This window comes from Micropterus salmoides, unplaced genomic scaffold, assembly GCF_014851395.1.
Source record: "Micropterus salmoides isolate LMB-PRFRI ecotype aquatic unplaced genomic scaffold, ASM1485139v1 Ms_hic_scaffold_16, whole genome shotgun sequence".
In the NCBI taxonomy this organism is placed as follows: domain Eukaryota; kingdom Metazoa; phylum Chordata; class Actinopteri; order Centrarchiformes; family Centrarchidae; genus Micropterus; species Micropterus salmoides.
The window spans coordinates 16,027,095-16,044,810 of record NW_024040707.1 but is presented as its reverse complement, the minus strand read 5'-3'; the positions used below and the strand labels follow the sequence as shown (position 1 = coordinate 16,044,810).

Below are 17,716 nucleotides of genomic sequence, written 5' to 3'. Positions count from 1 at the left end.
GCATTGTCTTGCATTAGGAGGAACCCAGGGCCAACCGCACCAGCATATGGTCTCACAAGGGGTCTGAGGATCTCATCTCGGTACCTAATGGCAGTCAGGCTACCTCTGGCGAGCACATGGAGGGCTGTGCGGCCCCCCAAAGAAATGCCACCCCACACCATTACTGACCCACCACCAAACCGGTCATGCTGGAGGATGTTGCAGGCAGCAGAACGTTCTCCACGGCGTCTCCAGACTCTGTCACGTCTGTCACATGTGCTCAGTGTGAACCTGCTTTCATCTGTGAAGAGCACAGGGCGCCAGTGGCGAATTTGCCAATCTTGGTGTTCTCTGGCAAATGCCAAACCTCCTGCACGGTGTCGGGCTGTAAGCACAACCCCCACCTGTGGACGTCAGGCCCTCATACCACCCTCATGGAGTCCATTTCTGACCGTTTGAGCAGACACATCCACATTTGTGGCCTGCTGGAGGTCATTTTGCAGGGCTCTGGCAGTGCTCCTCCTGCTCCTCCTTGCACAAAGGCGGAGGTAGCGGTCCTGCTGCTGGGTTGTTGCCCTCCTATGGCCTCCTCCACGTCTCCTGATGTACTGGCCTGTCTCTTGGTAGCGCCTCCATGCTCTGGACACTACGCTGACAGACACAGCAAACCTTCTTGCCACAGCCCGCATTGATGTGCCATCCTGGATGAGCTGCACTACCTGAGCCACTTGTGTGGGTTGTTGACTCCGTCTCATGCTACCACTAGAGTGAAAGCACCGCCAGCATTCACAAGTGACCAAAACATCAGCCAGGAAGCATAGGAACTGAGAAGTGGTCTGTGGTCACCACCTGCAGAACCACTCCTTTAATGGGGGTGTCTTGCTAATTGCCTATAATTTCCACCTGTTGTCTATTTCATTTACACAACAGCATGTGAAATTGATTGTCAATCAGTGTTGCTTCCTAAGTGGACAGTTTGATTGTGCTATATAAAGAAAATTGCAAAAGATTTAGACTACTGCACTGCTTTCCATTATCTTGTCACATGGTGCAAGCCATTTCAAACAGATGTCCAATTAAAATTAATTAAATAATTATGAAAAACAAACAACTGTGACAGCATGGTAGGTTTATTCAAATATAAAAACAGTATTGCACTTTTGTCCTGACTTGACTCAATCTGAATTGATCTGTTTTCTTAAAATTAAAATTAACAAAACTTCAAGCAACTGTACATTTAGAACAGTGATATGTTGATCACGGAAGCCCAAGAGTTAGCAACACCTCATGGCCAGTGATGCATGTTCGTCAGATGGATGCACTCTGGATTTACTCCATTTCTTCCATTCTGTAGTGATCAACAAAAATGATCTAGGTTAGATCAAACACATCATCACATTAGGCGTCTGGCTTGATTGAGTGCTGTTTCTTTCTCTGCATTTTATGCAATCCTAAAGTCACCATTCTTTTCTCAGATGTGCACAGGGGAAAGCAGCCATTTATAAAGTTGGAGCGTTGAAAAGTCAATGCTTGGTTTGAACTCTGTTTTGCAAAGAATGCTGAAACTAGTATAGACTAACCCAAACCCGCTACTGACCTGATAGTCTCCAGTCTACAATGTGGATTCTCCAGGACGTCAGACAGCAGCTTCACTCTGGATTCTTGCAGGCTGTTTTGACTCAGATCCAGCTCTCGCAGACAGGATTGCCTGGACCTTAAAGCTGATGCCAGAAAAGCACAGTCTTCATCTGTGAGCCGACAGCGTTTCAACCTGCAGAGATTAGAAATTTTTTATTGGGTTACTTTCACATTTTTCTGACATTTTAGTACTATGTAGAGAAATATTGGTCAATATTTAATATCATCCAAAAGTGTCGAGTTTCTGCGAAAGTCATTTGATTTCCATACTGTTTGGGGTTCATTATCCCCAGATTGATAAATACATTCATGAAAGACAACAGAGAAGTCCGTGAGTCTTTATTTAACACAGACGAGCAGCTCAGGTGCCAAATCACGTGAAAATATTGGCGATACAGTGAGGAGCACCAGCATCAATTACATTTTTAACTTCAAAGTCCACCACATCAGTAGATCCTTCTTGTTCTCCAATAAATGTTTTAACATTATTGAAAGAGGTGGTATTATGCTCATTATCAGGTTCAAAATCTTAATTAGGGGTTGTACCAGAACAGGTTTAAATGGTTTAATAAAAACAAAAAACATATATGCCATATTTTTCCTCATACTGCCCATTGCTGCAGCTCCTCTTTTCACCCTATGTGTTGTACGCTCCGCTCTTGAGCTACAGAGTGATGAATCTTACTTGTACAAAATCTTTGTTGGGAGTTGCACATGCTCAGTTCCCAGGTAAGGACTACTAGCCAATCAGAAGCAGAGAAGGGCGGATCGTAAGAAACAAGGTAGTGTGATCCAAATCAAAGTCAAATCAAGTCCAAAACCACACATCATTGTTCCACATCTTACCATTAGGACTAAACGTTGAACTGTTGCCGGTGTTCTGACGATCTATGCTGCCTTGCCGAAAAATGCTGCCATAGCGCAAATCCATAGACTCGACTCTACTCGGCCCTGCTCCGTTTTCCATTGCAGACAGTACCCAGAGATAGAACGTAGCTTGTCGTCATAGCAACACAACACACAACTGCTGTGACGTAATGTTCAATGCGACATACAGACCAGCGATCCATACAGCTTTTAAAATATATACAGTCTACGGTTAAAACGTTTCTCATTCCTCAGAATGTAAAGACGGCGGGAGCAGAAGGCTGTGTGAGCGGGCGGCTGGCCGGCCTCACACGCTCCTCCCGCAGGTTGGCACAGCCATCCCCCGCAGCCACTTGCAGAGCTCCTCAACTCCCAAAATATTCAAGCACATTTTTGTTCCGCCATCACTTCTCGTAAAACTGTCAATATTCTACACAGCTGATTTCTCACCTCAAAACTTCTCAGAAGTGGATTTAGTGATGAAATTACATACGGAAACTGTAAAATATAAAACCTTCTGTTGCTGCCTCTGTCTGGTGCATGCAATGATGATGCAGTGAATACTGACAATTTTCTCTGACCAATCAGCAGTCTGTCGTGTTTTCACGAACCTCGAGGGAGGTGAGGTGATACGAAAAAAAGTACCTGGAAGCAGGTACAGGTACAACATTTCTACAATGGAAAACCAAACAAAGGCGAGTCGAGCCAAAGGGCCTCCGCTCAGACTATTTATATATATACATTGTGATGTCACAATTAAAGGAAGTGAAGGGCTGGACTACAACGAGCTGTTTTCAAGCAGTTCAGAGCAGCGCTTTCTGTGGGAGATGGGAACTCCCTTTGGGCTGGACTTTGGGCTTTTTCACTTTGCAAACCTGTTACATGCACAAAAAAGAGATATAAAAAAAAGCATAACACCACCTCTTTAACAAATTATTTCTTATGTTGAATAGAGGAAAAAAGGGATTCCTTACCTCAGAGTCTCTAGTCTACAATGTGGACTCTCCAATCCAGCACACAGCAGCTTCACTCCTGAATCCTGTAGATCATTTTCACTTAGGTCAAGCTCCCTCAGACTGGAGGGGTTGGACATTAAAGCTGAAGCCAGAGAAGCACAGCAACTCTCTGACAACCAGCAGCCCCTCAATCTAAATAAAAGAACAAAGCATACATAAATATTTCACTCAATATAAGCTTACGAACTTTAGGTACAGGAAACTAAAATTGTGAATTCTGAACTTAAACCCAAATTGTCACAGACAGAAAAATTTCCATTTCATGCTACTTTATACTTCACTATTTATCAGTAGAAATATTGTACTTTTTACTCTACCACATTTATTTGACAGATATAGTTACTAGTTTAAAGTATGATGTAGAATGATCATACTTAAAAGGTTCAGTGTGTACGTTTTAGTGGCATCTAGTGGTGAGGGTTGCGAATTGCAACAAATGGCTCTGTGCATTCACCTGCTCCTCAGACGAAACAAGTATTTTATAATAAAATGTATTAATTCTAATAGCAATAGTAAATTCAGCAGTAAAAACACTTAACTTTGTACCTTTTCTCTATGAAGTTTTACAGTTTAATTTCTAAATCCAACAATAAAAGGTTGTGAAAACTGAATGGTCTTCTTTTAATATCTTCACATGATATGGACTACTCCTGGCAAAGTTATTATTTGTGTTTCTTATATATTTGTATACTGCTCTGTATACTTCTTTATGTCCCATGTACACTTTCTCTTTTTGCAATAAAGATTCAAGAAGAAAAAAAATTTGGATTATTCCGATACCACATGAATGCACCGCTCACCCCTCCCTTTGCAAGCATAGAATTGAAGCTACGGTGGCTGACACACTCTCTCTGCTTTTGTGCTAAATACTGAGTGTGGTCATCTATTTGTCCAAATTTCTCTTTCTCTTCTTACTTCTAACACGCCAGATGACTACTACTACTACTTCTACTACAACTACTTCTTTGTACGTATTCAAGATAGTGATGAAACACGCTATCCATAGTAGCCTAAGCCCTGTGGATTTGTTGTTGTGTGGGGCACTGAGGTCCCTCTTGATTTTATTTACATCAGATAGAAACAGCCCTACCATTCTGGCATCTGAACTTAATGAGAAAAGTTGGAATAAACTATGGCCTTTTTAAAAAGTTAGTTTATGCTTTCTCTAACTTACACAGTGCATCATGTATACAGATATGGTAAAGGAAAAAAATACAATTCTAAATTGTGTTTCCTGTACAAATGGGATACAGACTACTAGAAACAGCTGTAGATATTGTTAATTTAGGAACACTTGGGATCAAGAGTCCAAGAGGTTTATAATAATGACAGCATTTTGTTGAAGAAGTATTGACTTGAAAGTGAAGCTGAAAATGCTGCCCATCCTTTGATATTTTATGGATTTAAATATCTAGCTCAACAATGATATTCAATATGCTTTAATATTAAATAAAGAACATGTAATGGCAATCAGAATACTATTATTGTTAGTAAATACCAAATTATTGCCAGTGTCATATTTATTTAATATTATTGTAAAAAACAAAACATGCTGACTGACCTCAAAGCTTCCAGTACACAATGTGGACTCTCCAATCCTACACACAGCAGCTTAACTCCTGAATCCTGTAGATCATTATTACTCAGTTCCAACTCTCTCAGGCTGGAGGGGTTGGATGAGAGAATTGAGGCCAAAGAAGTACAGCAGTTCTCCGTAAGCCCACATCTATCAAGCCTGTAATTGTAGGGTTAATAGCAAATCTGATATGCTCTACTAAATAAAAAGCATAGACAGAGTCCTCTCTAACAGGCTCTATACACTTGCCAACTCACTACCGTGGAGCAGTGTACTAAATTTTGCATGAACATGTCAGGAACACCAAACTTAACCAGTGCTCGATCGCATGTTAGACATATTCTATGAGAAACAGAACTTCATAACATCATCTTTAAGTCATCATCTTCTGAACGGACAAATATTGTGTCATTAAAGATATAAGATCTACTGGAGTGAACTCACCTCAGGTACTTCAGTCTACATTGGGGACTCTCTAGTGCAGCAGATAGCAGATTTACTCCTACATCCTTCAGTTTGTTTTTACTCAGGTCTAGCTCTCTCATATGGGAGGGGTTGGACTTCATCGCTGAGGCCAGGTGTGCACAGCAGCTCTCTGACAACCTGCAGCAACTTAATCTAGATTTTAAAAAAAGTATAAAAACTATAGTTACTATAGTAACCACTGACTGTTTCAGTATCTACTTTGAGCTGTGGATGTTTTAAATCTTGAATTGTATAAACTTGTAAGCTCAACTCCAAACACCTAAACCCAACAGGGTGCCCGGTTAAAAATATTATATGCCTCTGTTTGTAGTATTTGTAGCTTGCAAATATATAGCATGAAGGTGTTATGCCAATGTGAAGGTTATCAGTATGGACCAGCACCACAGAGGAATCTTGGAATAGAAGTGGAGAAGGTGCCAATAGTGAATCTATAAGGCCCATGATTTTGTGCTACCCCCTAAATGTAACCATAATAATCAAAATTAATCTCTAACCAAAGTTTATAAAAAAAGCTATCTGACCTCAGAGTCTCCAGTCTACAGTTTGGGCTCTTCAGTCCAGTTGACAGCAGCTTCACCCCTGAATCCTTCAGATAGTTGTTGTTACATAGGTCCAGCTCTCTCAGATGGGAAGAGGTGCACTTCAGCGCTGAGGCCAGAGAATCACAACAACTTTCTGACAAACTGCAGCTCTTCAATCTGAGAAATATGATAAAGGATATTTAAATTAGATTTAGATTGTATTGTCCCAGAAGGTGATTTGTTTTTACAGCCAGTACGACACATAAACATATAGCTATAGAAAATACATAAAATCGTCATGTTCACATTCATATATTCCAGCTCACAACAGTGTCCAGGGTATATACAGGAATCCTGAAGTAAAATTCAATATCTTTTTAAGACCTTTTCAAGACTTTTTCAACATATTTCAAGACTGCCGCGCCACTTTGAGCTGTAACTGATAAAATCAGCCACACACCTTTAAAAGGGATATTTTTAAGGTTTTAAAATGAATTTAAGTATATTTATAACATATTTATTGCCTATATGTCATCAGGTGTACCGCCACCTAAAAAATGAGGCATTCGGTAACTTTCTCAGTTGCCTATAACAGCTTGTATAGGCCTATTGTTTTCTATGTGAAGGACTGGTCACATTTCCTGCAAAAAGCAACTATTTTACATAAGCTATGACGTTTATGTACGCAACATTACAGCAAATCTTGTGAAACAGTGTGATTTTGTGTTTTAGTTGGTTTAAACTAGATAATGTGAGATTGCCTGCATCAACCACTTGATCAATACAACAAAATTCAAATAGGGCAGGAGGGAACAAAGATGAAGAGAATAAACTGAGTGATGAATAACGTAAGTAGTGTAGGTAGTGTAGCACAGGCACAACCTGGAGTAGTACATATACATGAACTAGTCTAAATGACTGTATTAGTATAATATTATAACATTAAGTTAAAAGTATATTGTTAACTTAATAGTAACCTGTAAGTTTGATATTAATGTATTCATTATGTTCAATATAATTTCATATAATATATAACTTACCACTAGTGTAATATTAATTATATTATATATAATAATATATTAATCCTGTTAATCCTGATCGCCACTATGACTATGTTTTGGACGATTAGCATTGCGGGTCCGGTGGGGTGGGAGATTACGGTTGGTTGTACTCGTAAATCATTGTCCGGTTCGCACGGATCAATTTTTTGGAGCGTTTAAGAGTGAAACAGGCGCTCGGTACATCCCTGCGACTAACGTTACAGAAACGAATCACACAGTCGCTATCTGCCTGTCTAGTATTTTTGGCTACGCATTATAAATAAATACATTCACCTACACTTGATCAAACAAACTTTTGGACAAACACATTGTGAAAAAAATATCTTCAACATTTAATAACTTGTTAAATGGCGATTCAGACTTTTTAATACTTTTTAATGGCCTTAATTTTTGCAAAATTGATTTATTACCTTTCAAGACCCCGCAGACACCCTGAGTGTCAGACAGACAGTTTGTTCAGTGCTGCTATGGCAGAAGGAACAAAATTCCTCCTGAAGCAATCTCCAACCAGATGGAAGTAATGTTAAGTGTTGATCGAGGGGCTGATCAGTTTGTCATAATTATTTATGTGGATCAAATTAATATCAGCCTGATAAAGACTCACCAGCCACTTCATTAGATACAACAAAATTAGCTAATCAGCCAATCACATGGCAGCACCTCAATGCATTTAGGCATGTAGACATGGTCAAGACAACCGAGCAAGTTCAAACCGAGCATCAGAATGGGGAGGAAAGGGAATTTAAGTGACTTTGAACGTGGCATGGTTATTGGTGACAGACGGGCTGGTCTGAGTATTTCAGAAACTGCTGATCTACTGGGATTTTTACACACAACCATCTGTAGGGTTTACAGAGAATGGTCGGAAAAAGAGAAAATATCCAGTGAGAGGCAGATTTGTGGACAAAAATTGTTGATGTCAGAGGTCAGAGGAGAATGGGTAGACTAGTTCGAGACAGAAAAGCAGCAGTAACTCAAATTCGTTTCAACCAAGGTATGCAGAATACCATCAATGAAATCACATGTCGAACCTTGAAGCAGATGGGCTACAGCAGCAGAAGACCACACTGGGTGCCACTCCTGTCAGCTAAGAACAGGAAACTGAGGCTACAATTCACACAGACTCAAAATTGGACAATAGAAGATTGTAAAAACGTTGCCTGGTCTGATGAGTCTCGGTTTCAGCTGCGACATTCAGATGGTCGGGTCAGAATTTGGCGTAAACAACATGAAAGCATGGATCCATCCTGCCTTGTTTCAACGGTTCATGCTGGTGGTGGTGGTGTAATGGTGTGGGGGATATTTTCTTGGTACACTTTGGGCCCCTTAGTACCAACTGAGCATTTTTTAAACACGACAGCCTACCTGAGTATTGTTGCTGACCATGTCCATTCCTTTATGACCAAAGTGTACCGATCTTCTGATGGCTAATTCCAGCAAGATAATGCACCATGTTACAAAGCTCAAATCATCTCAAACTGGTTTCTTGAACATGACAATGAGCTCACTGTACTCCAATAGTCTCCACAGTCACCAGATCTAAATCCAATAGAGCAACTTTGGGATGTGGTGGAACAGGAGATTCACATCATGGATGTGAAGCCGACAATTCTACGATTCTTTCATGTCAATATGGACCAAAGTCTCTGAGGATTGCTTCAAACACCTTGTTGAATGTATGCCACGAAGAATTAAGGCAGTTCTGAAGGCAAAAGGGGGTCCAACACTGTACTAGCAAGGTGTACCTAATAAAGAGGCCGGTGAGTGTATATATAAAATTACAGTACAGAAATTACAACAAAATTACAGTCCCCTGTAATAAGAATAAACGAGTACCCAGAAGGAGGAGGAGAAAAAGTAAAGAGTTAAAAGTAGCTTTCTGAAAGTTGTCTGACCTTAGTATCTGCAGTCTGCAGTTTGGACTCTCCAGTCCAACAGAGAGCAGCTTCACGCCCGAGTCCAGCAGATAGTCATTTTCACTCAGGTCCAGCTCCAGCAGATGGGAGGGGTTGGACATCAGAGCTGAGGAAAGAACTCCACAATGCCCCTCAGAGAGCCCACAGGCAGAGAGTCTGTAAACACATCAACCAAAGGATCACTAAGTAATAGAAATAGTAGTAAGTAAAGCAGTAATATGTTTGTAATTAGTAAGATTTGCTGTTAGTATCAAGATAGCTACACACTGATAAACTAAACATCTTTACTGTAACAAAAGTAGGCATAGGCATAAAGGTAACTTCACATCTGTACTAACCGAGCATTTCTGCAGTTCCTCACGGCTGGGAGCAATCTCCGTCTTCCGTCACCCGATGCATTGTACTTCTTCAGGTCCAACACCTCTAGAACCTCTTCAGACATCTGCAGCATGTAGGCAAGAGCTGAGCACTGGGTCTTGGTGAGTTTCTTCACCGATCTGTTGTCTGACTGCAGGTACTCTTGGATCTCCTGATGCACTGAGTGGTCATTCATCTCCATCAAACAGTGGAAGACGTTTATGCTTCTGTCAGGTGAGATGTCATAAGCATTCATTTTCTTCAGGTTGTTTATTGCTCTTTGGATGCTTTCTGAACTGCTTGCTGTCCAGCCAAGCAGACGACCTAAGAGACGATGGTTGGACTCCAATAACAGACCATGAAGGAAACGAACAAAGAGGTCCAAGTGGCCATTTTCACTGTTTAGGGATTTGTCCACAACTCGACTGAGGAAGTTATCTAAACCATGGTCACTGCGATTTGCATCCCAGTTTTCTCCTAAGAAAGTTGCCAGTACTTCTATGTTCTTGCTCAGGTAACAATGGACCATGAAGACAGCAGCGAGAAACTCCTGAATACTTAAATGAACAAAGCAGTAAATCATTTTCTGAAAGAGTACAAGCTCTCTTTTGAAGATCTCTGTGCACAGTCCTGAGAAAACTAAGGCTTCTCTGACATCAAGACCGCATTGCTCCAAGTCCTCTTGGTAGAACATGATGTTCCCTTTTTCCAGATGTTCAAATGCAAGTCTCCCCATCTTCAGAAGGACATCCCTGTCAGCCTGCATCAGCTCCTGTGGGATTATATCATGTCCCTTATCATACTTCTGTGTCTTCCTCTTGTACTGAACAAGAAGAAAGTGTGAGTACATCTCAGTCAGAGTCTTGGGAAGCTCTTTTTGGTCTACAGTCAGCATGTGCTCCAGAACTGTAGCAGTGATCCAACAGAAAACTGGGATGTGACACATAATGTAGAGACTCCTGGATGCCTTGATGTGTGAGATGATTTTGCTGGACAGGGACTCATCATTGAATCTCCTCCTGAAGTACTCCTCCTTCTGAGTATCAGTGAATCCTCGTACTTCTGTAAACATATCGACATACGAAGGAGGGATCTGATTGGCGGCTGCAGGTCTTGAAGTTATCCAAAGAAGAGCTGAGGGAAGCAGATTCCCCTGGATGAGGTTTGTCAACAATAAGTTGACTGATGATCTCTGTGTGACGTCGGAAACAACCTCATTGTTCTGGAAATCCAACGAAAGTCTGCTTTCATCCAGGCCATCAAAGATTAACAAAACTTTACAGAGAGCAAGCCTTTCGGCCGTCACCGTGCGTAGTGTTGGATTGAAATCATGAAGCAACCTGAGAAAACTGTACTGCTCCTCTTTGATCAAGTTCAGCTCCCGGAACGAAAGCAGAATCACAAGGCTAATGTCTTGATTTTCCAGGCCCTCTGCCCAGTCAAGAGTAAATTTCTGCACTGAGAAGGTTTTTCCGATGCCTGCAATGCCATTCGTTAGCACTACTCTGATGAATCTCTTTTGGCCAGGTAAGACCTTAAAGATGTCACAGCAGCTGATTGGAGTGTCATGCAGGGTCTCCATTTTCGATATTGTCTCAAGCTGCCACACTTCATGTTGTGCATTAACTCCTTCGCATTGTCCTTCAGTGATGTAGAGCTCAGTGTAGATCCCATTCAGGCGGGTTCGATGTTCTGCTTCAGCAGTTCCTTCTATTGCAAATTCACATCTTCGTCTAAGGCTGTTCTTATGATTGTCTAAAACCTCCTGCAGACTGCCGGTAACTGCTTGATAAGCAGAAAAAGAATAAATAACAAAAACAGAAGGGTGAGGGTAACTGTATCAACCATGGCAAGTCTATGGTAAACTTCTCTGCGAAAATATTCTGGTTTTGTATTAGAAAGAGTAGATACTTACTTGGTTCAGTGCTGTTTTGACTGGGTGTCTGCAATTCAGGACTTTTTCTGGATCTTTTTCCACACTGGGGACATGAAAAATCTGCTGATTTACATTCTTCCCAGTTTGAGGCAATGCATGGCCTGCAGAAGACGTGTCCACAGCTGGTAGACCCTGGATCTTTCAGGACCACCTGGCATAAAGAACAGCATGACAGCTGGTCCTTGATGGCACCACTAGTCCTTTTCCTCTGTCTGTGAAGATGAAGGTATTCTCTTTTTAACTCAAAACATTTACTGTTAACAAAAATGTTTTTGGCAAATAGCACAATGCAGACATAACATGTAATGTTTATTTTGTTAGTAACTCACTAGTCACAGTCACAGTAACAGTCACAGTAAATAATCAACACTTTATGTCAACCATCATGGATTGCACATAGTATCAGCTATGTCTGAAAATACAAATAAGATGCAGTGGATCAATTAAAGTAATATCTTTAAGTCAATTAAACCTGTGAAGGGTTTAGGATGGGTTAGGTTCCTAAACTAGTCCTGATATAACCTAAGGCTAACAGGAGAATCTGAATCATACGCCTTTTCTTTTATGTCTGACCCATACTGGGAAAGTGGTGCAGTAGCTGTCAAAATTGTTAATGCAAATACTGCTTCAAACTTAAAGGGACAGTTCAGGTTTTTTGAAGTGGGGACTGTATGAGGTACTTCTTCTCCACTACATCTCAGAGGGAAAATTTTTACTTTTAACTTCAGTACATTTATCTGACAGCTTTAGTTACTAGTTAATTTACAAATTAATATTTTTACACACAATACATATAAAGAGTTAAAAAATATGTACAGCTGTATATACAGCTGGTACAAAAGTTAACTGACAGAAATTTAATTGACAACTATTTAAGTTTTATAATTTAAGTCATTTTTCATGTAAAAATATTTCATGGAAATGTGAAAATGTACTGCTTTTCCTTTTGAATATTGTAATTTCTTTTTATTGTTTTTAGGTTTAGATCAACAAAACAAGCATTGTGAAGGTGTCACTTTGGGCTCTGGGTAATTGTGACTACTTTTCTCACTATTTTCAGAATTTTTACAATCTATAAATGGAGAAAATTATCAGCGGATTAATCCATAATGAAAAGTCATTAATTGCAGTGTGATACAAAATAGTTCAACCTCAACCAACTAAAACAGTAAAATCCTGTTTTTACATTAATGCATGAGTAACAATAATATAATGATATAATATACAGTCACTGGGCATACTTTACTTTCTTCTTTGAGTACTTTTCCTTTTAATACTTTAAGAACATTTTGATGATTTTACTTAGGTACTTTTACTGATACCATTTTCATTGCCGTATTTGTACTTGTAACAAGGATTTTTTTACACAGAGGTATAGTTACTTAAAGGATCTGAATATTTCATCCATCACAAATCATAGTTACTAATTTTTATATTCTTGCATTTGTTGTCTATTCCATAAACCACTGAAAGTCTGACCCAAACAGCTAATCGGCCAAGAACACTCAAGCCCTCTACAGGAAGGGCCAAAGCTGTCTCTATTTTCTGAGGAGGCTGAGGTCCTTCAACATCTGCAGGACGATGCTGAGGATGTTTTATGAGTCTGTAGTGGCCAGTGCTATCTTGTTTGCTGCTGCATGCTGGGGCAGCAGGTTGAGGATAGCAGACGCTAACAGACTCAACAAACTGATCCGCAAGGCCAGTGACGTTGTGGAGGTGGAGCTGGACTCTCTGTCGTTGGTGTCAGAGAGGAGGATGCTGTCCAAACTACATGTCATCTTGGACAATGTCTCCCACCCACTCCATGACTTGATGCTCAAACACAGGAGCACTTTCATTGCAAGACTCAAACTTTATAACTCCTCCCTTTAAGTGTCTGACACTTAGTTATTAAACTAGACCTCATTACCTATTTTCTGTCCAATATTACCTGTTTAATAATTAATGTGCAATATTCTCTGCTATTTATTCACTTGTCATTTTTGTTTCACCATAATAATTCTTAATAATGGAAATATTATACATACCCACACACCTTTATATTTGTCTTTTTTTTTTATATTTATACTATTATATTTATATACTCTTTATCTATCTACCTTTGACAAGTGCAACTGTGACAAAAGAATTTCCCCTCGAGGATCAATAAAGTATTTCTGATTCTGATTCTAATCTCTGGCGGCATTATACAGTGCAGTACAGTGCAAGACATTTTGCTGCTGACCCTGCTCACAGCAGTACATTGCTTAGCTTACAGGCTGGTACAACTCTCTGCTTATCCAAGCTGCGGAAACACGCTGACAGCAATCTACTGCAGGTAACACTGACTATAGTATGGATACATACAGATCCATTTTTAAAAAAAAACACGTTTCCCATTTAAGCAATTTTATCTAAATTACCCACATCTGGATATAAAAACTTAAGACATATTAAGATTTAATAATGTCAAAGCAGCCTGGTTACGCTCTGTTCAAAATGGAAATAGAGCAAGTTTGCCCTACCCTTTGCTTCACAACTAACTAAAACAGCTTTCGGGGTGTGTCTCTCCAAAGCAATTCAAACCATGCTGTTGTGTGTTACGGTATGTCTTTTAATGCCTGTACACAGATGACACAATAGTTTTTAGTCAGTGGTTCATGGCCGACAAAGGTCCATTCTGACATCAACTTAAAAATAGAGAAAACGTGTAAAGAATTTTTGTCAGAGAAGCCATAACAAGTGACAACACAGAAGACATTGCAGTCCTAGATATCATTCTGAAGAATGTTTTTCATTGTAAAAAAGTGTGTGTCTATTTTGGTAACTATCAAGATAATTAAAAGAATTACAGTAGAATATCTGGGCAAGTGTGTTCGCCACTTGTTATTGACAAGAACATACATATTTTAAAGGACAGGAAAACAAGAACAAACTGATTCGGTTATTCGCAGAATACATGAAAACATTCAACATACAACTAATATGTGACAAAGACAATTGTCACAGTCATTGTTGTGTGAGAAGGCTTTTATCAATCTTTCTATCGAAGGAATAGTTCAAATAAAGACAGCATCTGAGTAACATTTCTTTTTCTGCAAAGAAACATTGCTTTTGAATTTTTCAAATGTAATTTTTTTTATGCTTTGACTAAAATTGTATTCCATTTACCTTCATTTTATTGGAGTACTCGCAGAATGAGGTGGATATCTGAAAACCTCAGCATATAGAGGAAGAACTGCATGGTTAAATGCTATAAGTTGTAAGTGAAAAAATAGGTCTTTTTTTTTAAACTTACCTTGAAACTTTTAACTTGGTGAAATACTAATGTGGATGCATGTGGATTTATTATCCAGGTGAAAATCATCCAATCCTCTCTTTTTTTTTAAAAAAGGTATGGGTATTTTGGGGTGAAATGTTATAGTCTAGCCATGCATAGAAGTAATTTATAGTCACATCTTCCATACACTCTCCAATGTTGTCCACAACTTATCTGTCACAATAGGCTGTCCTTATAAATAAACTCTCTCAAGTGCATATTGCTGAAAAAAAAAAAGCTTAACGTGAGTGCCCTGACTGAAATTCCGTAAAGACAGAAAATGATGAGTCATTATTATAAGCAGATTTTTTTGTCTGAAGGTGCAGATTAATTTGCTACAAAAGCATGAAGTCGTCATAAGCTGCAGATGACGAGTTTGATCTGGAAATCTGGAAAGATGTTTATGGTCATACTATGTGAATAGAAGTCGGTTTTCTGTTGTAAATGTGATGGCTGGACATAAAAAAACTTCTTTCCATTGTCTTCCTTTCACTTTTTATTTTTCATTTACACTACAACATCCATGTAGAGGTGAAAGGAATATGTTGCTTGGTTTATTCCACAAGGCTAAGAGAATAAAGAATAAAGAAAACTCTTACTTTGTGTTGTATGGTCCCAGTTCATTGCTGAAGGCAAGAGGAATCTCTCTGGACTGGTCACTCTTTTGAGACAGACAGCTGGATACTGGAGACTCCACTCTGCCCTCCTCGTCCTTCCCACAAACACTCATCTTTGGTCTAACAAGACAATCAGTGACAGAAGCTCACATCTCAATCTCATCTCATCTCAATACTCAACTGCCACAATTTAGCTGCATAATGAACAGTCTGATCTGGAAACTCCAATGTGTTTATGGTCATATTATGTGATTACAAGTCTGTTTTCTGTTGTAAACATTTCTTTCTTCCAAAGGGGGGCATGACAGAAAAGTTTGAGAGCCACTAATATCTGTACCCTCTAATATCAAGATGTTCTGATAGAACTATTGCCACCCATCTAACACAGCCAATCACTTGATTTATTACACAAGGCTAAGAAACTAAAGAGGACTATTACTTTGTGTTGAATGGTCCGGGTTCATTGCTGAAGGCAAGAGGAATCTCTCTGGACTGGTCACTCTTCAGAGACAGACAGCTGGAAACTGGAGACTCCGCTCTGCCCTCCTCATCCATCTCACAAACACTCATCTTTGTTCTAACAAGACAATCAGTGACATGTGCTCACATCAGATATTGAAAGCAGTGTCGCGCACCATAGGATGCTTCTGTAAATGATTATCCAGTTGGCCCAATTTTGGACTACCTTGCTTCACACATTTGCATTTTAATTAGAGCAGACTTATTTCTTTAAACTGTTTTTACTTGCCTTTATAATAATGCTGTGAACTCTGTTTTGGTCTTATATTTGTGGTTAGCAAAGGTTAAGTTGGTGGCTCATATGGTACATAAACAGGGAAACGGTTATGGTTAGTCTAGATAAGACCAAAAATTGTAAAATAATTGAATGTCAAAGTGATTTTAGTCTGGAAGTCCCTCTTTGTGCTTCTACAGAGAATTTTGGGGGCAGAAAATGTTTGAGAGCCACTAATATCTGCACACTTTAATATCAAGATGTTCTGACAGAGCAACTATTGCCCCCACAGCCAGAGAACTCTTACTTTGTGTTGAATTGTCCGGGTTCATTGCTGAAGGCAAGAGGAATCTCTCTGGACTGGTCACTCTTCAGAGACAGACAGCTGGATACTGGAGACTCCGCTCTGCCCTCCTCCTCCATCCCACAAATACTCATCTTTGGTCTAACAGCACAGTCAGTAACACAAGCTCATGTCAGACATTGAACTTACAGTGTTTTTAGTCTTCAAGTCCCTTTGTGCTTCTTCAGAGAGTTTCCTCGCTGAGCTGTGGTGGAAGGAGGGTTATTATAATGACTCTCACATCCTTGAAACCAGGGCTGTGCCAAGACTGATGAGTAAGACTCCTGCATTGTTTGCATTCAGGCAAAAAGAAAGAGAAGTAAAGTTTCAGTCTTGCACTGAAAACGGTGATTTCATCCCTCATCACCGTAAACAGACAATTCCTACAATGGTAATAACAAAGCAGAACCAGTGGCAACAACACAAATAGTAGTCTAAAATGATAGTATTGTTATAGCCTAATTCAGTCCATGGTCTCAGAAACACTGCAACAAATTGCTCTTGTTTCATAAAACCTTAAAATAGCAGTAGCCTAGTAGCGCGTATGTATCTTTTTTCAACATGACGGACCATAAACCTGAACCTTTTCACCAAATGTGCTAATGGCCTTTAAGCTTTTCTTTTCTAAATGGCTTTTAGCTGCCAGTAGCCTATTGCCCCGCTGACATTTCGCGTTACATGTAGGCCTATTATATCATAGTTAGATCTTCAGCCTATTAGTTAATTTAACCTCTTATTCTAAGAACATAAGTTTATATAGCTACAGCAACCTACGATACACACTTTCAACCACCCCAAGCGCATTTACCTACGTGTCATTGGCCAAAGACTTTATATCCGTCCGCGTTTAAAAATCCATCCATCCATTATCTTACCAACCAACTAAAATCGCTTAAACCGTTAAGTTCCTCTTATTCTCTCTCAGCCGGCGTGACACCTGGCTCAGAGACAATAAAACAATATGATGTTGCAATAGTCATGCTGTCTGACGTCTTGTTTTATTTCAAGATGAATGGTTTGAAGAAACGTACGTATTTCCGCGGTCAGGCCCTGCGACTGTACCCGTATTCTGATAGTTACGGTAGCCTAAATGAAGCGCGTGAAATCATAAAGTTACATTACGTTAAGATATCTTTTCTCACGTCACCTTCACGCAGTGGTGGTGGGTATATTTTACTCAAGTACTGTGCTTTACTTGAGTCTTTTCTTTTCATCTCACATACACACAGCCTGTTGTACCTGATCAGGATTGTAACAAGAACGGCCAACCATTAGGCTACATTTGAATACCTGCCTGTAATTTGAGATTGTCGCATTTATAACACGTATAACATGTTGCATTTATGAAGATCTTATAAAAGCAGATTATTTA

The 17,716-nt window shown here is 39.6% G+C and overlaps 1 protein-coding gene across 9 annotated transcripts; it reads right to left on the bottom strand.

Annotated features, from left to right (window-relative positions):
• Positions 1–1,091: 1,091 nt before the first annotated feature.
• LOC119905790 (NACHT, LRR and PYD domains-containing protein 12-like) lies at positions 1,092–17,370 on the bottom strand. Of its 9 annotated transcripts, none has more exons than XM_038723112.1 (13): positions 17,153–17,370; positions 16,309–16,628; positions 15,708–15,845; positions 15,251–15,388; positions 11,333–11,565; positions 9,399–11,202; positions 9,040–9,216; positions 6,084–6,260; positions 5,521–5,694; positions 5,062–5,235; positions 3,459–3,632; positions 1,577–1,750; positions 1,092–1,327 (listed from the first exon to the last, which is right to left on the bottom strand). In XM_038723112.1, the coding sequence occupies exons 2-13, from the start codon at positions 16,437–16,439 to the stop codon at positions 1,309–1,311; spliced, it is 3,513 nt and encodes a 1,170-aa protein (XP_038579040.1). In that variant the 5' UTR covers positions 16,440–16,628; positions 17,153–17,370; the 3' UTR covers positions 1,092–1,308. The 9 variants fall into 9 exon arrangements, with proteins under 9 accessions (XP_038579040.1, XP_038579041.1, XP_038579037.1 ...); XM_038723113.1 differs by having other exon boundaries at positions 16,309–16,549; XM_038723109.1 differs by having other exon boundaries at positions 16,309–16,446.
• Between the last annotated feature and the right edge of the window lie 346 nt (positions 17,371–17,716).

What these genes read in the sequence shown, in the direction of transcription:
- LOC119905790 (XM_038723109.1), bottom strand. An exon ending in CCCGGACCATTCAACACAAA is followed by an intron (nt 15,389 to 15,707) that starts GTAATAGTCCTC and finishes TTGTCTTGTTAG; the next exon opens with ACCAAAGATGAGTGTTTGTG. An exon ending in CTGGGACCATACAACACAAA is followed by an intron (nt 11,566 to 15,250) that starts GTAAGAGTTTTC and finishes TCATCTTCACAG; the next exon opens with ACAGAGGAAAAGGACTAGTG.